We start from the raw sequence: 26019 nt of genomic DNA, 5'->3' as shown, positions 1-26019 counted from the left end.
AGCACCAACAATCATGGCTCCCAAAAATGAGCTACCTCTTCTAATTTGCACATGCAAAAAGTCCCACCTACATAATGGCACATTACGGTTTTAAACTAATGTTCCCTTTAGCTAGCCTGTGAAGGAAATAATTTTCGAAGAACCATCCAGCTAAATCCTATTTGTTCTACATCTCAAAGGAGGATGAAGTAAATCCATTCTGTCTCTCATTAGTCTAACAATACTATCCTTGGGACAATCTGTATTCAGCCTGACCCCTTTGCCTGTACTTTACCCCAATTAGTTCACCTCATCTTGAGCAAGTCTTGAGCAACTTCAAACTCGTGCCAGATATCTAGGCCAGGAAGGATCATTCAGAATCTCAGTGAGTCCACAATCATCAAGAAAGACTGGATAATTGGCAAGGCTATCCACACAGTATGTATATACATTAGAGTGTGGGTCATGAGAGGTCAAAGCTTTCATTTCATAACTTTGTAGGGGTGTAAAGTGAGCATTTGTGGGCTGAGGAGGTAGAGGATTGCAAAGAAGGTCCCTGGCTGAGAAAATTCTCTTTTTTTTTTTTTTAATAGCTTCTCAAATTACATTGGTATCATACTGGCATGTTTTTCTTCAAATACTGGCAACTAAAATGTGCTCCATTTTATTACAAAGAAAGCAGAGGATAATAATTCTGGACTTTGTGAAATTTAGATGCACACTGTAAATTGTAGCCTTCGTGATAATCTCATTGAAGTACTTTGGCTGTCAGAGTTCTCAATAGCCCTGTTCTTCCCTCCCCTGCCAGTGGTGAATTTGGAGTATTGATAGACACAAAAAGATAGAGCTTAATCTCCTCTGTTCTCTTCACACTGAAGGCTCTCTTGGGTCTGCTACTGAAAGAAGGTACTTGCATGAGTATCAGCATAATTTTGTTAAGGATTCCAGGTATCACTGTTGGTATGTTAAAAAATCCACTGCCAGGTGGGGTTTTTTTTATGCTTGAATTTTTTTCAGGTAAGGGGGCATCCACTTCAAAAAACAGTGGTAGACACAAAAAAAAAGAAGCAAGATGTTGGATGGACCAACTTGACACATGCAAAAACAATTTATTGTTCCTGCTTTTGACAAGTGCAGTCTGAACATCTTAACCTGAACTAATATATACTTTTTCAAGACTATGTTTTTTGGATTTTATTGGGACCTCAGGAAATTACCATAATGTGGTTCTGCAAAACAAACTCATGAACTCCTGAATATAGCATCCAAGTGTCCTTCCAAACACATCTAATTTCCTCAACTCTTAAGATGCTCTTGCTTGTAAGGAACATTTACAGCAGCATTCCGTAAGCTACAATATATCTTAGAATGGTATTCAATTTAAAGATTTTAATAACTAAAGTCCCTTTTGGGTTGTGGGCACGACAACCCACAGATCAGCTTTACCTTCTCAGCGGAGAACCCCTACATTTCTACTTAATAGGAAACTACAACACAGTGTGGGTATGTCATGGTAGCAAGAGTAAGTACACTCATTTTTGTTCACCTAGTTTGCTTGATAACCACAAGGTGAAACCACGACAGCAAAGAACTCTGTGTTAACTGGTCACTGGTGGACCAGGGCACTTACTGGGGCAAGTGGCCTGGGAGGATATCTGCCATTTCAGGAGAGGTGTGCTCAGCTCTCCTGTAATCAGAACTCCCGAAAGACTCAAAACATGCTTGACTGCAATTTTTTTTCTTTCGTCCTCTCTTCCTTGCAATCAATATAATTTCGTGGGACCTTTCTGCCCCTGATGAGGTATACCGCAAGGCCTTCCTGTTTAGCTGGGACTTTAATAAGGTAATGTGGGAACAACTTCATTTTTAGCTCTAATTTCAGGTTACATATTTAAGTATACATATTTTAATTACACTTGCTGTTAAGGCATTATTCACAACATAGAGAAACAAATAAAAACACCTAACTAAATACCCAGAATAGTTGTTTCTAGCAAACTGCCAAGATATGCCAGTGGAGATATGTCCATCAGGTACTAACAGAAAAACAAACAAACAAACAAAAAAAACGAAAAAAACCCCCAAAAAACTGTGGGACACCCCCCATAAATGAGCAGGGCAAAGAACTGAGACATTTTCTGATGCATAATCTATAAACTGATGTCTGGCCTGTTGCGCAGTATGGTACTCCTGGTGCTGAGCTAGAGGCCGTGTGACAAGTTACAGAGCATTTATTCTTTCCTTCAAGAAGTGGCAAGCTGCACACACACACACACTGTCTGTTGGTAGCAGCTACTCAGGACTGCAGCATTGGCACTCCCCACTTGTGTGCATGCATCATTAAACTAACTGCTAAAGCTGTCATCTCACCTCCTTGAAGGTATCACGTACTATCCCCCTCACTGCAGTCTTTCCATGACTTACAGAGGAAGTTGTCCTGCTGTTTCATCCAGCAAAGCATTGTACCCATATATTTCTTTGCACCCTCTTACACCTGCTGGGTTGAAGGAAAAGCTGACTGGTTAGCACATCAACAAGCTATCTAATGGGTTTAAACTTTGTAATCGAGAAGTGATTATTCTAAGAAATTCTGACAAGGTAGAAATCAGTTATAGTACCCAAGCATAGCTGGAAATAAAAAAATCTATATAGCTATGCCTATATTTAACACCTACACTTAAAAAAATGCCCAGATATATTTGGCAAATGCTAACACAAATCAAGAAAAATACATATGAGAAGAGAACAACGTATACCCTGCTTTGGTAGTTATTGAATGCTTACACGCAAACCGAGTTTCACAAAGCTTTGAGACTGAAATTTCCCTGCTCCCTATTTTCCTCCTTAAAAATAAATCACTATGCCTGAACATTGGAATTGTGGTCTATTGTGAACTGAGCTGAAATTATGTAGTGGATTCAGCACATACTGGAAAAGCAGAAAGCTCCTGCTATCTTTGTGAGCTAGTTGAAAAGTGAAAACAGATTAGAAAAATAAGTTCTTCAATAGGCAGCAACATTGCTTTCACACCAGGTTTGATGAATAAGTCCTCCCAGCGGCACTAACACCTGATACGCACATTGCATGGATTAGCAAGTTTTAGTCCAGGCAGAAGAAAAAACATTTTTTTTGCCTTCCAGTAACTGCTGTAGGTATATTATCTAATGAAAACACAACAAGATTTCTCTAAGGAATATGAAATTCGTTTGGTGTTTCCATCAAACAATTATATGTTGTTCATCCACTATCTGAGAAGCACTGAGGCATATCCAGACCTGATTACATTTATTCTTAGCTCCAGATCAGACTACCCCACTAGGGCAGCAAGCAGTTTCTCCTCTCTGCCTTACCAGATCCTTGATGCAGACATACACAAGAGGGGTTTCTAATAACAATACAACCACATTTGCTTAATATCTTGATCATCCTAAATCAGAATGTCTTTGATCATTAATGGAACTTTTTGCAGTGTTTCAAATTAAAGAATAAATTTTCAAAGACATGTAAGAAGGATTTGCTGACTGTCTTCTATTCAGACCAGTGGGAGGTAAACAGCTCAATCCCCATACACTGCTCAGAAATGCACCCTTTCAAATACTGTATTTTCAAAAGGCATCAGACTTTTCAATAACTACGAAGCTTCTAAGAACAACAGTATCATTTCCACTGATATATCTGTCAGCTAGTGCTACTTCCAGGAAAACATTAGGCCTGCAGCTCAACAGCTCAGACTTTCACAGGAGAAAAACATGGAGTACTCCTAGGGGTTATGCCCCTTGAGCTGCAAAGCCTGTATTCTTTTGCACCGCTGCACATGCCAGGCTCTCCCCTCTACATACATAAACAGGACACAGGGCTAAGTGAAACGTGGTCATGCAACAAACAGCACTTTTGCATACCAACATTCACTGAAGGCTCTAACTTTTAGAGATTATTAGCAGAAGGTACATCAAAAATATCCGTTCACAACAAAAAAGACTCGGAGGAGCATGAAGGTAAACAAGGATTAGAGTCACACCGTGAGAAAGACATCAAGTGGCACGTGATGCACACAACGAAAGTTAGCATCCAATGTATTCATTGCTTATGTGGAGGGAAACAGAATCTTTCCCCAATTGTCTGCAAATTTTGTTCATATGTGCTAACTAAGCGAACAATGTGGTCCTTAACAGTTCTGAGGAACATGGTAGTTTATGTAAGCGCATAAGGGAAATCAAAATCTCAATTTCTTTTTGGAAATGCAATAAACTACAGATTCTTCTCCCTGATGATTTTTATCATTAATAATGTAATCTCACAAACTAAATATCAGAAGGTGTAAACAAGTTCTTAGAACAGATTCTTGAGAACTGTTCTTCCCATTACAGCAGAATTTTTCTAGTCTGCAAGGAATTTTTACAAGTTATCGCTGAGAGACAGAGAAGGATATATGGAATTCCCTCTCTCATATCCTTTATTAAATACATATTTCTTATTTAATTAAAAGATTTTCTAAGATTACTTATGATTCATTTGGTCAAATGGCAAAGACTAATTAGAGCAACCAAGGTTTGGAATCCCATTAGAAAATAATCATTCTCAGCAACAAAAGTAACAAACATGAACTGAATATTAAGACGTTATCTACTCAAGGTCAAAAGAAGTAGTTCAAGAGGTTCCAACTCTCTAACTAAAAATACCCAACCAAAACCAACAAACAAAAAAAACAAAAACAAAAAAATGAGAAAGAACAGGTATCTGAGAAAGTACTTACTACAATGTCTTCAGGAAAAGTATCCAGACTGAAAGAGCCATCATCAAACATGACTTCATAAAAAAGTTGAGATGTCACTCCTATGACTCTGCAACTATAGTATCGTGTATTCCTATGTTTCGTGATGACTGTCTGCCCAACTGTAATGGCCGTCTCACATGCTTTAGCTCTCTTGAAAAAAGGAAGAATTTGAAAGAAAGAGTAATTTTAGAATACCCACTTACTCATCAGAAATTTATCATGTCAAAACAGAATTGGTAACAGTTTACCACTCAATATAAAACCTTCAAATGCAAAATCGTTCTTTCCAATCATGACCACACAAATTTGTTTTACATACATAGTTTCTGCATTTTATGAGAAAACAAATGGCATCTGAAGAATAAGAAATCACAGCACTCAAAAATATTTTTGCAGCTGATGCCTTCTAACTATTCTGCATTAGATCAATAACACTTAGACAACTAGCAATATCTGTAAATTTTATTTGTAGAATAATTTGTAGAATTTGCTTGAAGACGTAAGATGTGGTGAACTGAGACTATGGTCTTGCATTGTTTTAAATGATGGGATTTTTAAGTACTGGATTTCAGTATGATTCTACATAATTGCTTAATATTTTTCTGAATGGGATGCAATAACTAAATGCTTATCCAGTTCTTGTCAGAGCTGTCTACAGCAGTGTATCTGAGTAACTTCTTAACCCACACTGTGCAGAACTTTTACTTTAAAACTTCAGACAACATTGACCACTCTTCATCAGTTATTTATGTAGTAAATCAGTAACAATATTTTTTTTAATTCTCACTTTTAATCCCCCAGAACTAGTTATGTCAATCAGATAAGTAGCAGGCTTGTTAAACTATGTAAAAATTCTACATCAATAACTGTTTGGTGGATTCTATGAATAAAAAAGAATGGAACCTTGCCAGTGAGCAAATGCTCAGAAGCTCACATGATGCAGACAGCTGTTACATCTCAGCTCCCAACTAATGTATCCCCATGTACCTTCCACTTAAAAAGCAACCTTGTTCACCAGGAAAAATAAAATTAAGAGCTTCTCATTCTAATAACACAAGGAAGGCACTTTTTTCTTATGATCCTGACTGTCTATTCACTACGTCACAAAGGCCCATTTGTTTACACAAAAGTGAGTGACTTTGGCTATATCTGAACAATTTAACTTTTCTTATAATGGAAGATGCTACTACAAGGGGCAACTACACTGGTATATAATAAGCATAAAATATTGTTATTAGAAGTGTTTATATAAACAGCATGAAATTACTTTATTACATATACTAAAGTAATTATTCTCCTTCTGTGACCAGGTGACCCGCCTAGTGGATGAGGGAAAGGCTGTTGATGTTGTCTACCTGGACTTCAGCAAAGCCTTTGACACTGTTCCCCACAGTATTCTCCTGGAGAAGCTGGCGGCCCGTGGTTTAGACAGGTACACTCTTCGCTGGGTAAAAAACTGGCTGGATGGCCGAGCCCAGAGAGTTGTGGTGAATGGGGTGAAATCCAGCTGGCGGCCGGTCACAAGCGGAGTCCCCCAGGGCTCAGTTTTGGGACCGGTCTTGTTTAATGTCTTTATTGATGATCTGGATGAGGGGATAGAGTGCTCCCTCAGCACGTTTGCAGACTACACCAAGTTGGGAGGGAGTGTTGATCTGCTTGAGGGTAGGAAGGCTCTGCAGAGGGATCTGGACAGGCTGGATGGATGGGCTGAGGCCAACCGGATGAAGTTCAATAAGGCCAAGTGCCGGGTTCTACACTTCGGCCACAACAACCCCATACAATGCTACAGGCTTGGGAACGAGTGCCTGGAAAGCTCCACCGCAGAAAAGGACCTGGGGGTGTTGATCGACAGCCGGCTGAAGATGAGCCAGCAGTGTGCCCAGGTGGCCAAGAAGGCCAACGGCATCCTGGCCTGTATCAGAAATAGTGTGGCCAGCAGGAGCAGGGAGGTGATCGTGCCCCTGTACTCGGCTCTGGTGAGGCCGCACCTCGAATACTGTGTTCAGTTTTGGGCCCCTCACTACAAGAAAGACATTGAGGTGCTGGAGCGTGTCCAGAGAAGGGCGACGAAGCTGGTGAGGGGTCTGGAGCACAAGTCTTATGAGGAGCGGCTGAAGGAGCTGGGGTTGTTCAGTCTGGAGAAGAGGAGGCTGAGGGGAGACCTCATCGCTCTCTACAACTACCTGAAAGGGGGTTGCAGAGAGGTGGGTGTTGGTCTCTTCTCCCAAGTGACTAGTGACAGGACAAGAGGAAATGGCCTCAAGTTGCGCCAGGGGAGGTTCACGCTAGATATTAGGAAAAAGTTCTTTACTGAGAGAGTAGTGAAACATTGGAATAGGCTGCCCAGGGAGGTGGTAGAGTCACCCTCCCTGGAGATATTCAAGGAGCGTGTGGATGTGGCATTGTGGCATGTAGCTTGATGGACATGGTGCTGTGTGGTGTTGGGTGGGTTGTGGCTTGTTGTTGTTGTGTGGTGGGTTTTGGGTTTTTTGGGTGTGTTTTGTTTTTTTTTTTTTTTTTTTTTTTTTTTTGTTTTGGTTTTTTTCCCCAGGTTGGACTTGATGATCTTACAGGTCTTTTCCAACCGTAGTGATTCTGTGATTCTGTGATTCTGTGATTCAATTTCCTAGCACTGCTTTTCAAACCTTTAAAGGCAATGATTTCCAGTTATTTGCGGGGGGTTCAGAAGTAAACGGGAGAGTATTAATTGATTTACTTATATGAAATAATAGAAAAAGGTTGACATTACAGAAGCCCAAGGTGAAATAGCTCTATTAAAAGGTTTAAATGTTTTTGAAACCTGAAGATGGAACTCTTCAGAGAAGATGGAAGGCAAAATACAATATTTTAAGAGACAATACAGGCTTATTTAATGATAAAATTTTCAGAGAAGAAATGTCATTGCTCATTAGAAAAAATAATAAAAAACAGAAAAGCATCCTAGCTCAAGGAGAAGATTATTTTTTAGTATGTTATCTTGGTAGGATTCTTGATTTATTTCTCAGAAAAAATATTGACAAGCACAGTCTGTAATTGATTGCATGTCCCAGAAAACATTTCCTGTCAGAAAATCTTAAGAATTTATTAATGTTAAGAATGTCATTTTTGATCAGAAAGGACAGTTGTTACATAAGGGCATCTTGTCAGATTAAAGAAACAGCTGCGGTAGTTACCAGATTATTGAGAAAGCTGTGGTTTAAAAAGCATGATTTTCTTTAACAGTACCTAAGCCAAGGATGAACTAAGATAGTGGCAGAAATACAGAAAACAACCAGATACAAAGGAAAAGTTAACCTCTCCTTCTGTGTGCAAACTTCAAAAAGATAAGAGGGAAAATTGCTTTCTCCTTCATTTTCTGTATGGCAAAACACAAAAATATTCTTAAATAAAATATGCAAACTGTATGTATATGAAATCATAATCACCATCATGAAATAGGCATCTGATGCATATATAAAAATACCTAGAAACTTTCTCTGACTACAATTTTTAATGGGGGATCCTCAAAATTCTGAGACTTATTCGATACAGGAACATAACTCTCATTTCATCATTTTAAGCTTACTCCTCAGAACTCCAATTTACGCATAGAAATGATGCATGACATTTCAAAAATATGCCGGCTCATGATTTTTGAATATGTCCTTCCTAAGGCATGCCTTAATCTCTCTGAAATGTTAAGGGGCTGGCAGTAGTTAGCAGACAGTGGCAAACAATGATATTGCATTACTCAGGTATTCAACAGAAAAAGGATCTACAGCTTCCATTTGACAGCATCCCTTTGTTCCCTGTGTGCTACAGAGGTAAGAACTGGCCAATAATAGCAGAAGATAATTTGAAATATCTCAAAAAGCAGCAACAGTAGGTTTTTGCAACTCCTATCTAGTGGGTTTTTGCAACTCCTATCTTTGCCCCTTCTAAAGACAGCTAGTCTTTCAAAATGCACATAACTGGGGCTGCCTAGACAGCCTCTTCTGATCACACTTTCCAAATGAAACATCAGCTATGATTATACGTTTGCCTCCAGCTGGCTTTCTCTGACTCTCAGTGCTGTCTTTGCTAATCTTGCATGGATCCTTTGGGGTTTTTTTTCCTGTTAGTATAGGTGCTTACAACTTCTTTTTCTCACTTCCTTGTGTATGAAAGAGTTCTTTTAATTAAAACAAATACATCTGCAGCACCTATTCTCAACCGTACTTCCAAGTGTTCTTGCAGTTTGATGACAAAAAGGTGTGAGGGATACGTTTCAAGCCGAGACAAGCACAGTGAAAGACGAAAAATGAAAAAAACATGACCTACTGTCTGTAAGTAGTAAATTGCAGAGCCTTCCTTGCATATTGACACTCCAATTTACATAACAAAATAATATAGGCTGTGACAGGAATAATCAAAAACATTCTGCATAAAACAACTTCTCTGCTAGCAAATTTTTGTGTTATATCTAAAACTGTACCTTCAGCAAATACAAGGGGAATGCTCAGTTTTGAGTCCATGGACCTACAAATAACATATTTTTGAAAAGTCATATCAACATTTGAAAACTCCAGTTCTTAGTATTTGTATATTTACTTCATTTGGCAGCACTATATGGATGCAAGGATTATGCTTTCCAGTTTGATTGTATTTGCTGATTTTTCATCAGAAGACCTGTCAGTGTTTTCAATTGTTAACATTAAAATAGTACTCTAGGAAAAAGTCCTGAAGAAAATACAGAATCTGGTCCACAGTGAAAAAGACTTGTGAAAGTATATTGATGAATAATTTGGACACAAGATCACAGCCATAAATAATCTGGATGTGTATTACACCTCAACATTGCAATAAGCCCTTGCCTCAGGTGAAGAGATACACTAATACCAGTAATAATACATACTTATCTCTACATAGGTAGGGTTTCTGTTGAGCACCCTCATTGATTTACATATTAACACTATAGATATATGTCACAATTCTTCCTAGTGCCCAGAAGCCATCCTTTGGTTGTTGAGTTTTGGGTTGTTTGTTATTTTTTTTTAAACTTGAAGAAAGTAGCAATCAGACGTATTCGCTGAGCATTTAGGCACAATAACTTGAGGCTATATTGTCTGTAAAAAAACAGACAATTTTAATTTTGTTTCCTTGAAATGACGAGAAATAATAGTGCCCTTACTCTATGTACAAGGTTTTCAACTGCTAAATACCAGAAGACATTTTTTCTTCTTGCTGACAAGACAACCTATTTAATTCCCGTAAAAATTTGCAATGTGAGTGAATATTTCAGTCTGCATTATTCCCCTGTTCTGCTTTCAAGTAAGGAAGTTAAAACAACAGACAAATAAAAAGATTTCATTAGAAGTAAGATACATTGCTATGCCTAATGGTAAAGAGCAATGTAATTTCTGCATGAAGGAATAGCTAATAGCTAAGAAAAGCATAATAAGAAAACCAATGGTGAAAAAACTTCCAAAGCCTTAAAAATGTGATTAGATTCATTATTCAAAACACAGAGTATAAAACCAAGCATATACAAACGTATGGCAATCCCTTTGTCTCAGGAGTAAGAATATCACAGAAAAAGATTCTTTAACAAAATATCTGATCTTTCCAAGTTTTGGCCCAATGAAAAACACAAAGGCATAATTTTTCTCTCTCTTCTGCAAATCTGATTTTGATTTGAGCCACAGGAAATAAGCTGATAATACAGAATTTCTTCAAAAAGGTTGGTGCTGAGTTTCAGGAAAGGACGTGATAGTCTCATTCCAAGCTACTTTGAACATCCTTCACACAACCTCTTAAACAGTAGCCAGACAAAATCCTGTCTCTCCAGAGTTGGTTGTTTTATTTTTCTTTGATACTACCTAATATAGGTCAAGAAAATCACTAAGAAAAAATGGATTTTACGGGATTCCACATCACTATTGTGTTTCTTTCAGAGGAAGTTATTTAATAACTTATTTTCTGTTCCAGAGGAAGTGTACACTAAGAAAGTTAAGTGCAAAAGCCTGCACTGTTTATTAGATTGAAAGTATAAATTCTGCTTAAACAACCTACCTGGTTTTCATTAATATGTCGTAAGATATTTCTATTAATAACTAACATGAACACAGAAATGCCAGAAAAAAGTCTGTTTAGGACACATATACCACTATATTAAGTGCTATATACACATAAAAGAAATAATGCAGAACTTCAGCACATTTACCATTTAGTATCATAAAAGAGAGTAAGGTGAAGAAAATCACATGCCTTGTTTAACAGCATAAGGAGACTCCAGCAGCAGAGACAGATATATTAGAGAAAGGTGGAAAAATTAAGGGGCTGAGGAAGTGGCCACAATATACGTATGAAGTGGGAATAGAAGAAAGTATTACGCAGAAAGTCCTGTTTGATCAGGGAATGATTTCCCAGCTACTGATGCAAATCCCACTACCTAGGGTATAAAGGCTTGTCCCAAACAAATACTAGAAAACATTTTGAAAGAACAGCCCTATTTCTACTGGCCATTATTTTAACCCAGTAATTTTCAAATAATGATAATGTTTTCCAAGAAAGCCAAGAAAAGTATCGTAAGTTGCCTGTACGGATAGAGGTTTAAGTTTGTTTGTTTTTCAAACCAAACTAATTTTCTTGAAAAATGAAGAAACTAAAATGGCATGAACTGTACTGGTTTCACATATTAATTCATTTTGGAAAACAAAAATCTTTAAAAGACTTGAAAGTTCTGTGGAAGTTTTAAACAGGGACATACAATTTGTTTCCCTTTTTAAGAACCACCAGCAGATTGAACATTCAGGACTGATTACTCTAGTTGGGAGGCATTACATTTTACTACACTCGAAAGAAAATCTTACTCTTCAGTAGTCTTGTCATTAAGACCAAGGATTCACTGACAACCTCTTGAAAGAAAGACATATATTATACAGACATTACTTGGGTTTATTTCTTTCACTTCTAATGTATAAAGGAGATAAAAAGTTTGCAACTTGCAAATTCTCAACTTGACTAACTTACCAAGCTATTTCCTTAGTAAGACTATGTTAAGTCCTTCTAGTTCGCTAGGAAACAAAACACAGTTTTAAAAGCCCAAGATAAATGGCAAGAGTTCTCTCTTAATTGAGATAGTAACAATTCCTTTGAATAAAAGACATTGAACTAATTCTTCATGTGTCTCATCTAAAATTAAAGGTTTGTCCTCAGCACAGGCTAGAAGTAAAAAGGCATAGTAATAACATGACTTCTCATGACATAGCAGTGTTACTTTGCCAGATGACAGAATAATTGTAATTGGATATTTGCAAGACACTATTTGGCTGTGGAACAAAGAACTTACATGTACACCACCTCCTTTATCCCACAGTATCTGTGAGTATTTACAAGATACTGTGATCTGGGTATTTGTAATAGACTCCAGGTTAACAAAACAGGGAACTCAAAGACTTGTTCTGGCTGTGAAAACAATATATTCAACAATGACTGTAATGCAAAAATGTGTTAGGCATATCAAGCATAATTTCTCCCATGTAACGGCATAAGGAAAAACCTTCAAGATTTAATAATTTGCTATGTATGGAAATATGATAGATGGAGCTATTATCACACATAGCGTGGATCCTTTCTTCCATTTTCTCTGGAAACATACTTTAATTCTGCAATTTCATTTTTTAATAAATAAGGAAACAAATTCCTTACCACATTTTGGTTGATCTTGTGCCTGAAACATGTGATGTAGACAACATACGGCCAGTCATCAGGTTCCATCAGCACTCCTGCAGCATGGGCACAGGTAACATGGAAGGAGGCTGGGCAGCGCCCATATGAACATTGAATGCAGGCACCAGAGGTTTTCTTAACTCTCTGTCTGCAGAAGATACATTTCTGTAGAAGGAAAATAAGCAGAATATTTACCATACTACCCCAACTCCATTGACTTCTCAAGTACTGAGAAGTTATTTGTGCTTCACTGATTACATTTTATACCTTGCAATATGCAGGGCAGAAGAACCAGCATTTATGAATTATAAGGTAACTTAGTAATATGATAATTAATAGATAGCATTTTTGCCTTTTTTACGTTAATGTGAAGACTATCTGTTCTGGTGCTATAGTAAGAAAACTGAGATATAGATAGCTATTTAAAAGTTTCATTTCAAATTCCATACACTGCTCTGAAAATTAATCTGCTCCTCCTAAAACAGGTAAATTGAAAAGCCTCTACATAATTCTGCAAAAAGTAACAGCAAGACTCAAAAATAGAGAACAGGCCCACAGAAATGTAAGGCTAGACAGGTCTTCCATATATCATTTAACCTAGTCCCGTACTTTGAAGCCAGACTAAATATATACTTAGACAGTCTTTGGGAGATGGCTAATTTAATATGTTCATGAAACAGTTTCTACAACATCCTCAGATAACCTGTTACAGTGAATAAATCTCCTCAAAGTTAGAAATGTTGTCTTTATCTCAAGCCTTTGCATAGTTCCACAGCTGAAGACTGTTCCTAAGCTCCTTTTCATTTTTTCTCGTCTGGTATTCATCAGTTGTGTATTTAATATAATGGTGATTGAGTAAGCTCTATTTCCCCACTTCATATATCAAAACATATGTCAACAGCCTTACCAGTGTCAAGACACACCACTTTTTTTTCCTTTTGCCAAAATGAAGACCATGTCAAAATATTGCCACTATTTTATAAATGACTTAAGTAAGTGGCCCATATGAAACAAATGAAGAGACATTAGGTTAACTAAGTCTGGGAAATAAGCTCCACCATACTAACAAAGACAAAGTACAAGACGACCGGTACCTTACCATCAAAAGACATTAACAAACATGCTAGATAGAATAATTACTTTAGAAACGTCTATGGACAACTGTGTTATAACACATGGGGGAACTATCCTCTGATAACTCTCATCATGGCTAACAAAACTGCAAAGGTTATTGATGATCATAAAATTATCTCAGCTATTCTAAAATACAGGCATCTTATTTAATGACACAAACCAGTGATTCAATAATTTGAAAACATACTGCTGGAATAGTGATTATTTCCGCTTGTTCAAAATTTGCTAATCACTGATTTTGTTGAACACCCTCTTGTTTGCCTATGCTGGGAACACAAGTAAGAAAAATTTTGATTTATTTTTACTTGATGTTTAATAATTCAAAGTATTTCAAATTAATTAACATCAAATTCTTCTTCCCAAGTAACCAGAGAATTTTGTTCTATTGTTTATTAATTTCCATATTCTGAAGAAAACCTGCAGAAATTTTATTGTATAATTCAGAACTTACATAGTTTCAATGGCTTCTGGCACTAAGTTTGTGACTGAAATAATGCTTTCTGCAAGTGCTAGCCTTGTCAAGCTCATCAATCATGCAGGGTTCTAGTTCACACATCATCATTCTGAACGTGAAAAACTCTTCAAGTTCTGCCTTCATATCTACTCTCTGAAAGCCAACAGCCTGCATAGCTTTGCACAAGCAGAAACAAGAGAGGCATCTGGCATCTGGAACTTAGTTAAAGATTTTATTTATCATTCACTAAAAGGACCAGAACTCAGCTCAGTCTGCTGAGCAGCATCAGGTCTGAAAGACTAGTAAGAGCTGAAGATGATTTCCCCAAAAGAAATGTTCCAGAGATTTCAGTGATATGCTGATATCTCATTGTGCATTTGTATTCATGTGCATGAAGCCATTTTCAGATAAGTCAAGTAACTGTTTCTTAAGGGAGCTTAAGGATTTTTTTATATATACATATTCAGAAACAAGTAAAATGGGAATTCCAGAAAAAATACAATTGAAATCTATTACATGTAATGTCTAGACAAATGTTCATGCAAATACACAGCTCCTTTTGAATGCTTTTTCACACAAGTATACACACAAATTCACCAGTCAGCTTAATTAAGGAAGAAAGACCGAAATACGAAACATGTATGAGTATTAAAAAACACCCGGCTGCATGTTCTGACTAAAACACTCCAAAAATGCAGTTCGAACAAAATGTTGAGAATGGGGAAAAGGGATAAAAACACAACGTCCAGCTAAGCTAGCAGTAACTGAAGGAAGTATGTTACAGCAGGAGACGCTGATCTCCTTAAATTATTGACTGCACTTGTGCAAGGCAGCAAATACGCAAATATTACGTGGCTATAAGTTTCCTCAGAATCTTACTAAGGTATCATGAAAACTTGGGAGACGCAGAAATTACATTACATGCGTACTACTTCAGAAAAAGATGCACTTACAACTATATATAGACGTACAATTGTTCTTCTATTTTAGTATTTTAAGGATTATCCCATTTCAGAAGTGGAGAAGCTGAGAAAAACAAAAGCAATATGAGGACAGTGAGAGATGCTGGAAGGGAAGCTGGAAGTGCAGTCAGGAAAACTGAAAATGTAACACATTAAATGAGATGGCCAAATCCACAGAAATTAGAGCAAAACTTCATCCCTCCCTGTAGAAGAGACCAACTTCTCTGTTCTCTTCCAGCATAGGTTAATTTAGTAAAAACATATTAGACAAACTGACATACTGTAAGAAAAGTTATGTCTCACAGTACTTTTCAGAGTTGCAACTTCAAAGTACTGAAAAAATTAATTAAAAAAAAGCTGTCAAATTACCATTGACTATATTCTTATTCCTGTCATGCTGGTGTAAAATTACTGTAATACTGATGAAAAGTGAAAGTACTTCAGATTTACTCCTATATAAAAGGAATACTGCTTGGCCATATGTAATTACGTGAATGCAAGCTTCAAGTCGCATGAAGAAAGTGAAAAAACTTCCTGTGTTCTAACCATGAGATGAATCCATGTCACTGCCAAATACAAGGAAGGCAGCTGTTACAGCGGTTAACTCCAAACACACATTAATCTTTTGTGCTACACATTAACATTCTTCAGGTTTCAAAATAATTAAGATCATGGATATGATATTCCTCCCTGTGCTTACGGAATACCAGGAAAATTCTGAAAATCTTCCAGAAAGCATGAAAAGAATCAAGGTTGACAAATAATGAAATAAGTTTCCTATTATTTGTAAGATGCTATGTCCTTTGTTCAAGTATGAGACTGAAAGGGATGATCCAGATGTACCTCAGCTTTACAATGCGTCTCAAACTTAGGCATGAATTTTTAAAAGTACACATATGCACAAATAAGTCAGGTGTACAAGCAAACTCACAGCTTGCATAACTGTATCAGGCAGCATGGCCCCATTCAGAGATATGAGAAAAAGCTCCTTCATATTTGAAAATGTAAGTCAAACAGTTAATTTACCATATTTGATTAATAAAATCAGAATACACAGAATAAAAGCAGAGCAAACTATAAAAATCTACTTTGCATAGACTTCTGGAACCTTAGCTGAGCTACATACCAAGTAAATTAGCTGTAAGTAGTAAATTGAACTGTGCTATGTCTGACCCATAGTGGCAAATCTTTCCCCTCCCTAGCTTCTAACTAACAATGTGTTTCTCATACTCTCACTTGGGGCTTTACAGCATATGAATTTAAATAAATTTTTTCACCTTTTTTCCATGTTAATATTATTTTTTATATTATGGTGATATATGGAAAAAAGGATGATATAAATGTAAAAAAAAAAAAAAAAAATCACTGAAAGTGACGAAAGGAAAAAGGCATCAAATTTAAGAGAGAAGAGAGGAAACCACTGGTTGTGAAGACTGAGGTTTCACTCTCCCTCCCACCCTTGGCTGAAGTCTGACTTTTGTAAGTTTGTAAAATGAAGGAATTGTATAGAATGGAACCAATCTTGAACCACTCCTGCAGCGGATAGAATCTAAACATTTCTCTGTCTGGATGAACCTTGTATTTAGCTATGTAAGCTTGCTACTCGCGAAATTAACAAGCTTGACATACTATGAACACATTTATTGAAATACAATCATGCTAATTCAATGCCTAGTTGACAGTTTTTCATTAGCCTGAAACTGTAGCTGTTCCTGCCAGCTATAGCAAATTCAACATCCTAGATAGCTAGGAAGAATGTCATTTTCACATAATGCTTGCTAGATATTAGGGCAAAGCAGAGACAATGGGGGAAGTAGCTCCGGATCAATCTTAGTCAGAGACTCAGATGCAAAATGAACTGGCAAATAAATACATTTGTTTATATAACAGGAGATTAAGAACATAGGACAGAACAATGTATTGCAATTTCCTAGATGGTGAAATGACCTCCTTTTGCCCCCAGAATGAAAAATACTCTGCTGCAAATGGATTTCATAATCATGGAATAGCTCTTTAATATTAATAGGTTGCAAACAGAATGGATTTTAAAGAACGAGTCTGATGCCAGTATTTTGCAGAAGAAAGCCCACTGATAGCTTTCATAATAATTTTTATGCATACTTATAGAAAGAATTTGATATTGCTTCCCTGAAAAAGAGTAATATTTACAAAACAAAATTCCAGTCCCTAACAGGATCATGAATTAAACACAGTAACACTGCTTTCTGATGCAAGGATTTATGAAAATAAGCACAAACTGAGGTTGCAGCAGAAAGCCGGGGCTGGATTTTAGGAAACAGTTTGGAGTATTGATTTCTCCCAAAAGTATTTCTATGCCTTGGCAAGAAGAATGACTTATGCGAAGAAACTCACTATAGTAAGGTATTAAATTCTACAAAAAGAACCTATTTCAAGACAGCCTCTAAAAATTATTGGATTTCCAAATATTACTAAAAATCAACCCATAAGAGCTCTTCTTCCACTGCTGCAGATGGTTATTAACTACTAGTCAGTACAGTAATGGAACTGTATATTCTCATCCTCTTTTATATATTTGGAATTTTTGGCCTTCTAGTTATCATCAGAAATAAACACTAAGACAGAAACACCATTGAAAAATTTAGGAAATCAATTAAAAATCATGGGTAATTTTTTTCCCTGTAAGATCTGCTTTAGCATCTCTGCATTCCGTAATGAATCTGCTTTGCTTCAGAATTTATAGTACCAGACAAGAAATATTGCTGTTGTGTATGATCACACTCTAGATATGTAACGTTGGTCCTACTGTAATCAACAGTAAAATACCCATAGATTTTAACAGAGCAAAGATTTCACAGAGAATATTGATAGAAGGAGCTTCACCAGCTTATCAACTGTTATAACTGGAGACATATAGTATAAAATGCACAGTGAAACTAATCTTTTCTTTCTCCAATCCAAAGCCATAACATGGATTAGAAGTGAGAAAAGGTTACAGTCTAGTCATACTGCAAGAGTTGGTAGCAAGGTACTGCCACAAAGATTTGTTAACAATGCACAATGCAATCAGAAGATACATACTATGAAGACATTTGACACATTATCTGCAGATCAGCGAGTGAATGTTGTCTGCACAACCATCTTTCAGAATACAAAGTCAGCACTTAATTTTGGCAGAGAGCATAGTGCGTTTCTATGGAAACAAGCTCATTACTTTTTTCATTTTATCTTTCCTTTTATTCCTGATTAGTCTAAAACTAGCTGAATATTTCAGCTACGGAACAGAACCAGAATCAGAGCTTAGAATCAGAACGTGAAGAAAATGAGTTTCTTAGATCATCTATTCCACGTCTTTGTTCAACATATTTAGACAATTATATAAAATTAAATAAGAATGTTGTTAGATAAAGTATCAAGAGACTATTTTGCATCCCTCTGGTATTTCAAACATAATAATCAGTACCTCAGGGGGGAAAAAACCCCAGTGCTTGTAGAAAATGATTTGTAATTTCCTGCTACTCAGTAAGCCTGCCTATAGCATGGGGCTATGGCAAATTAAAGATGGCAGACATTATTTAGAAGTAAGTGAAATTCTGTTAGTTATGTGTTCCAGCAGAGAAGTAAACATATCAGTAGCAATTAGAAACCGTAATCGTATTTTCTAATAACTCTGAAATAATGTAGTTTTCGTTCTACGTTTCGTTGAGTGAACTTCCAAGTAATGTTGTTTAATTTTGAATTAAACATGAAAAGATCTTGAAATGGCACCAAATATACATATTGGTTTAATACACAATTTTAAGAGCTGATGAAATATTACCAGGACTTGCCAAAATTATGTATAATACAGTATACATGTACTATTTCAGTGAAACTGCTAAGGTACCAATAGCTTTTTAATTCATAGAAAAGGAAAGACAAGCATACAGTGTAGAGTTAAAAAAAACCTTAGCTGTTCTAAAGCACAGATTGTGTGATTGTAATGAAAGAGTCCTTACACTGTAGATTAAAAGAGAAAGAAAAAAAAATCAAAGAAAACAAAGCATTTGGTGAAGAAGTTCTTATTTTAGAAAGTGCCTGAAAAGGTTTATGTTCCTGTGATACACTATGTAATCTCCTTAACTGGTAAAAGGTGAGTGCTGTGAGGCAAAAAGGAAGAAATAAAAGACCTTGTTAGAGCTCCAACTGTTGCCTGTACAGTGGTACTCACCACCACAATACCTACAACTATGCCATAGCTAGGGAAGTAAACTGCTGTGTATTTATTTTCAGCATTCTTGAAGTCCTCAGTATTTGTAATTAGATTTCAACACCAAACACTGCAGTTAAGTCCCTCCTCTTTTTTCAGGCTACAGCAGTACCATTAGTGTTCTATGCTGTCAGAGATCCATAGTATTGGAGATAGTGGAGATACAAAGTACTTCAGAGGTCTGTAATCCTACCCTAGAGATCTACTGATAAAAATACCATAAACATGTATCTCTACTATCTCCTTGAAGTCTTAATATCAATAAATACTAAAAGGAAAATACTCAATCATTATCTCCTTTAAAAAGAAGAATCACTTCATATATAATGAATATGCTGCTAGCACATAGTCATTGAACACAAAAATTCTCCCCCACTTCCTTCCAGATTCATACACACCAGGTGACACTCCAAGAATTTAGTCATCCTAACTCTTCTTTTGCCCACTTCGTATCTACCTCCTTTCTGAAATATTTAGATGTGACCATAAGCCTTCACTTTATAAGGTGACTCTCATGGTTTTAGCTTAACTCTAATTTTTATGTATTCATATATAATTTTTCAAATGCGTTTAATTATAGGACAAAACAAATGTTTTTGCCAGACAATGCTTCTTCCTCTGTAGCTTTGAAATGTTGCATGTCTTCTTTTCGCTTTTTTTCCCCATAATTTTCACCTTTTAGCTTCTACATTGTACCATATAAATAATTAGACACACAGCTTTATAGAGGGTAATTTTACAGAAGCATCGTGCCTGTATTCAGTGCATCCTTCAGGCATCCCGAAATGAACAAGAAGAAATGGTTGATATTAGTATTGGAAGGGCAAAATTCCAGGAAGATAAACATGGAAGGTTGGAGAGAATCTCCTTTTCTCCTTTTCTTTGTTCTCCAGGAAGAAAGCATTTTTATTAAAACTTCGGTTCGGATTTGCATAGACCAGTTTGAATAGATTTGCCATTTACACGAAGGCTAAAATACCTGACAAGCTGTGAAAGGCCATTTAGGCTGAAAAGGTGACGAGGCATCAATTCACCCCCTTGTTGCTGCAGCCTCCGCCAGATGATACTGGTTAGGGGTCCCAGTATTATATTGTAACTGTACTCTTTCTAGCCAATTCCTATAGGCATTACTGGAAATTAAAGGCAATGGTTATTGTCAGGTTCTTTTCTGCACTCCAGTCATCCAGGCACAATCACATATTTCTTAATCCAAGTACACAGTGCAGAGAAAAAAACAACTGTGCAAAATGAGAGCTACACTATTTCCACAGAGTCAAACAATAACGGAGGTTGGAGGGGACTTCCAGAGGTCATGTAGTCCAACACCTTGCCAAAGCAGACCAAAATCATGTTGCACAAGGCCTGTCCAGCTGAGTTTTCAACATCTCCAAGGACAAAGATCCCTCAACTTTCCTGGGCACCCATTCAACCGTTTGTCCAACAGCTTTCATAGTAAGAAAACGTTTATTTTACTGAAACTTACCATGTCCTGATTTGTGTTCTTTGCCTCTCAAGCTACTACCATGCACCTCCAGAAAGCATCCATCTCCATCTTCCCTTTATTCTCTGATTACCCAGTTATAAATAGCAATAAGATCTCTGCAAAAATCTCTTTCCCAGGCTGAACAGACCCAGTTTCTTCAGTCTCTCTGCATACGGCCTGTGCTCCAGCCCTAACCATCTCATTGGACTTGTTCCCGTATGTCAATAATAGGGAGACCAGGTGCAACCTTACAAATGCCAAATAAAAGGGAAGGATAGATCAGTTCCCTGGGCCTGCCAGCTACAGTCTTACAAATCAAGCCCAGGATGCAACTGGCCCTCTTTGCTGCAAGGGCATACTGCTGATTCATGTTTAACTTCTCCACCATGATCCCCAGGTCCTTTTCTGCAAAGCCAATCAAGATAAATTCTAGTGGCAGACTTTGTATTATTCAGATTTCAAAAGAGACAGATCCCTAACTAAAACAGAGCGTGACTACACGAAGTAGTTAGAGAAGACATCTAGAATTTGCTAGCTCAGAAAAGTGCTTAACAGACAATGAATGGAGAACTTTAGGAGACTGCATGGCCGTTTCAGGGTCCACTCCTTCATGAGTTGTCATTTAATGCAAAACACTGCTCTGAAAAGTAATATAATTATTTATACTTAGTACAGAGAAGATCATTGTTTCTGTATAGTTTATTTTATAATTGCTTTATCATACTTCATATGAATACATACAATTATACAGAGATAATTTAACATTTTACTAAGAGAGCAGTTAAAATTAGAACATTGAGATGCAGCACGGAAAGGATTATATTCTTAGCAATATCCTGCAAGCAATTTACTGAAATGAAAAAAGGCAAAGACAGTCTTTATCAAAATAAAGGTACCACCATCTCTTATCTAATAAACTCTCTATCCTTCTGAGAATGGCTAGTCAGTAAGGTGATACCAATAAACTAAAATGTGTGTGGTATTTCCACACACACCCCCAAAGAAAACAAAATTACTAAAGAGACAATCATACAGCATTTAAGACATGCATGTTCAAATGTTTAGAAACAAGAATCTTGTCAAGCTCAGACAGAAACCTCTGGCGAGAATACAAGCGCACATATCAAAATTTCATCTACCAACTAGCATGACAGTAATGTGCTGCTTTGTGTCTTAAAAGATTAGAAAATGGGAATGGACTTCAGTATATGTCCTCTGGGCAAGAAGGGGTCATGGCCAATTATGTAGGTGAATGCACTTTGCCTCTGGGAAGGAAAAGATTGTGCTTGTGAAGTACACTGAATGAGGACACAGCTGCTTGTCAAGTTGTTCTCTGTTGAAGGGAAGCTATTGTGGACAGAATACACTATTAGAAAAGAAGGATAAGGAAAACCATTTAGTGTGGTTATGCCACTGGCCAGGAACTACCTGGCACCCCTACAGTAAATCTAGCAAATGTGAGTCATGCTATTTCCAGGTGCTAACAATAGCATATAAACAACTGAATAAGTCAAAACTGGAAATAAAGGGCTATCCCAGGGTAGAGGGGTATGGGGTATTTTTTGTTTGTTTGGGAGTTGTTTTTTTTGGTTGTTTGGGTTGTTTTTTAATTTTAGGAAAGGGTCAAGGCACACATAATTTAAACATGCTCTGCATGACAGAAAGTTTTTTCCAGTTCTGAAAAGTTTGGGGAACTGCATAGCTTACAAATAAAAGATTATTTCTGAAACTTTCAGCCCAAAGCAAAAATCTATTTTTCAGCAGAGATGATGTTAACATTACACCTAACCAGAAAGTAGTGTCATTTGAACAGGCAAAAGTGATAAGGCAGTACAGAAAAGTTATGACATTCTTTAAGACATACTAAAATGTATTAAGTATAAGAAGTTTAAAAAATTCCACAATCTAAAATGAATCAGTTTGTAGTATCTCAGAAACAGTAAGTTATTTCTAAATGTTTCCCTCATTTCTACGTCTTAACTTCATAAGTAAGTATTTAGAATAATCTGATCCCACTGCAGAAGAGGGTGAGCAGTGTCTTGGAGTAGTTAGCCATTGTAAAAATTTGCCAAAATTATCTGTTAATATGGCTGTTAAAATGGCTGTCGGCAAAAATGCAGAAGCAAAAATTGAAATTATAACATGTTTAAAATGAGTTGGTTTTTTCACCATCTTTTATTTTTCCCTGTTGCTTTCCCTCAAAAGAGAAAAAAAATAGAAGAACGAGATGATCGCTTTATCTTGGGCAGGTAGGCAAATGACCTTTTGCTTAAAAAAAATCTCATAAAGTATCATCTTTCTTGTATAAACCCAAAAGTATGTGGATGTCAGCACAGTTGCAAAGTGCTCCAAGTTTGCCATGGAAACAACATTCTTATTTCAAAATAATACAACCGCTCACTGTGGACTATTGGCATGAAAGCTCCCAATCCAAGCTCATTGACAGCTTGTGAAATGGACAGATGAGGCATGGAAAATATTTTAAATTAGTTCATTTATCTTGCTCAGACATGGGAAGAGACTGAGAATTTTTCACGTTCATAGAAAAGAGCGGGGGTGGGGGGAAGGGGAGAAGGGGGAAAAGGCAGGGGTAAAGATGGGTAAAAAAGGGGAGGAAAGGAAGAAAAAAGAGAAAAGGGGGGTAAAAGTAGGAGAAGTGGGGAAGGGAGAAGAGGGGAGAGGAAAGGGAGGGAAAGGGGAGGACAGTTTGGGAAAGGGGAAAACCAGAACCTTTTTATATAAATTATTACCAGTTAAGCTAAATTTCACACACAATGCATTTTTTATTCATTAGAACACATGCACTCCAACATGAGCTAAACTAGCAGATGTTTTTAACTGGGTTTCATTTTATCTTCACAGTTTTCAGAAAAGAAACACTGGGTTTTATTACTGCATTTAACACATGCAGATTTAAATTGTTTTGTCCTAATGACTCAGATTACAGATATTTTTCGAACACGAGGCATAATTCCCCTCACATACCTCAGAAATTATGCCATACACATCCAAGGTGAAGAATACAATAGATTAAGTACTTAGTTAATGCAGAGCATCGTATTGCCATGGATGTTACTGGACCCCAAAACATAGCAAGGGAGATGGCTCAAAGGACACAGTAATGTACTACAAGTCAGACAACTAATTTTGCTCCTGAGATTCCAATGGCTCCTAAGAATATGATTCTGACAAACTTAAACAGAGATAGTTTTCCTCCTTCTGCTTTGAACTTACATCACCCTATGGTTATACTCAGAAAGGCAGCTTAGTACTGTATGAAACTCATATGAGGACCAAATACACCTGACATGTACACGTCAAATTTCCGTGAGAAGCTCACATGGGAATCTTGCCACAAATCATGAAGTGTATGGAAATTTACACAAAAACATGGAATTCTTTTATATCAGAATAATGAGCAAACATTACAAAGATCTGTAATTACTGATTGATTCTGCAGTATCAGTACTAATGCCATTTATAGAGAGGCTTTGAATCCTATTTACTTATTGGAATGTAAGATATTATTCTAAAAGCAAATGGAAAAGTGAAATAACACAGTTCAAAGAGAATTTGAATAAAAAGAAATGTGTGTCTTAGTTATTTTCAATGGAACTACCACCTATGGATAGCATTCGATTATGTTTTGTACAGCTATCTCCTGTACGCAGCTCAAATTCTGGAATATGGAAATATATATATGTTTAATTTTTTGTATTTTTATTTATTCTGTATGTCTTCCTCTTTACCCAGCTTTTCAGGCACAGTGATTAGGCTTGAAGGAGGTTAGACTTTTCCTCACATCTCTATCTTTGACATTTTTCATTTTCTAATTTCCCACTCTGGGAAATGCTTCACATCCTTGATAGACATGTAATTGATTTGTTTAGTGTTAGTATTTAGTAAGGACTGCTATTGAAGGGCAAGCTGTACTCTCTTCCACTGTGATGCCTGGTCCAATAAAAACACATCATAACAAGAAAATTTGTAGAAGTCTATTTTACCCATCCAGTGTGTAGACTGACCCATCTATTTGGTCTAAGTGGAACCATTTAGCATGCAAACTATTTTGTTCAATTTTAAAATATCATTTCCAGCATCTCTGCCATCTGGCTGCATACCTTTCTTTCCTGAAAAGCATCATCTCTCACTGTAAACAGAACTTCATTAAATTATGAAGCCTTGGCCTATGGGCCCATGGGCCCAGTTGTCCACGGTATAATTCTGAGAGCTTCTTTTCTTCTGTTTTTGTATCACAAACCTTTTCTTTAATGTGGGTCTCATTCACGGGGAAATAAACTGCTAACTACAGATTTAATTTTAAAGGCAATTTTCTAAAGTTCCCTACCAAGCACTGCATCAGCAACAATATGTAGAAAAGTACAAATCCCAGTATTTAAAAAGTCACAGAACAGGAAGAACACTTAGCATATAGTTTGACTTTTGATACCAGTTTCCAAAACTTCTTTTTGAGTAGTTAGACTTCTGGAAGATATTCTTTCTCTCCACACACTGCATCCAACTCTTGTGTTAATGGACCATTAAAAGACGCTTCATTGTGTCTTAATGGCATCATACATTATAAAAGTCAGGTGAAGGAAGGAATTACACCTCTCAATCTAAAGACATGTCATATAAAAGGCCATAGCTGATATTTCCAGAAAGAAATATAACAACAATTTGCTAATATAGCACTACCAAGTAATAGGTGAATTTTTGAAAACTTGTCTATCATACAAAAGATTTTTTAAAAATTTGTCCAGAATTCAATTAAACCATTTATTAAACTATAATCTGACTTGAACTTTTAACACTGATTTGAACATGTCATTCACACTTCTAAGCATCTTGATAATTATTAGAGCAGACAAGTATAATATTTCAAAGCATAATTTAGTTGCTTTAGCTCCTAAATACCCTTTTAATGACCCAGTAGATCTATGCGTGATCTCTAAAAATTTCTAAATGCTTATGCAGGAACTGAGATAGACAGCACTCAAAAGATTCCCCCACCCCATACACTGTCCATTTGCTATACACAACATAGTGTCTCAGCACCAGAGAAAGAATGACATGGGTATTTGGATCTCTGAAGTCTCACAGCACAGTACAGCTAATCCAGTGATATGGAGGCACTCATGATATCCAAGCTTTCTGGGTAACTGTGAATCATTAATATACTTATTTGCACAGGTCTTTGCTATATTAAGACTAATAAACCCCTGTGATTTCTGTCTGGTGGGGGCACACACGGTACAAATCTTCGTATACAGTGTACTTGGCTCAGCACCCTTAGGACAGCATCCTGTCCCTTTC

General features: G+C 36.7%; 1 protein-coding gene across 1 annotated transcript in view; it reads right to left on the bottom strand.

Moving 5' to 3' along the window:
- The window catches only part of KDM4C (lysine demethylase 4C), a 256596-nt gene that overhangs the window by 18535 nt on the left and 212042 nt on the right, over positions 1-26019 (bottom strand). The window contains exons 15-16 of the mRNA XM_059834281.1: positions 12422-12607; positions 4733-4903 (exon numbers count right to left, since the gene is read on the bottom strand). Of these exons, the coding sequence (XP_059690264.1) occupies positions 4733-4903; positions 12422-12607 (357 nt within the window). The remainder of the gene's footprint in view (positions 1-4732; positions 4904-12421; positions 12608-26019) is intronic.

Source organism: Gavia stellata, chromosome Z (assembly GCF_030936135.1).
Source record: "Gavia stellata isolate bGavSte3 chromosome Z, bGavSte3.hap2, whole genome shotgun sequence".
In the NCBI taxonomy this organism is placed as follows: Eukaryota; Metazoa; Chordata; class Aves; order Gaviiformes; family Gaviidae; genus Gavia; species Gavia stellata.
The sequence above is the reverse complement of the archived record's forward strand: the minus strand, read 5'-3'. Positions and strand labels throughout refer to the sequence as shown.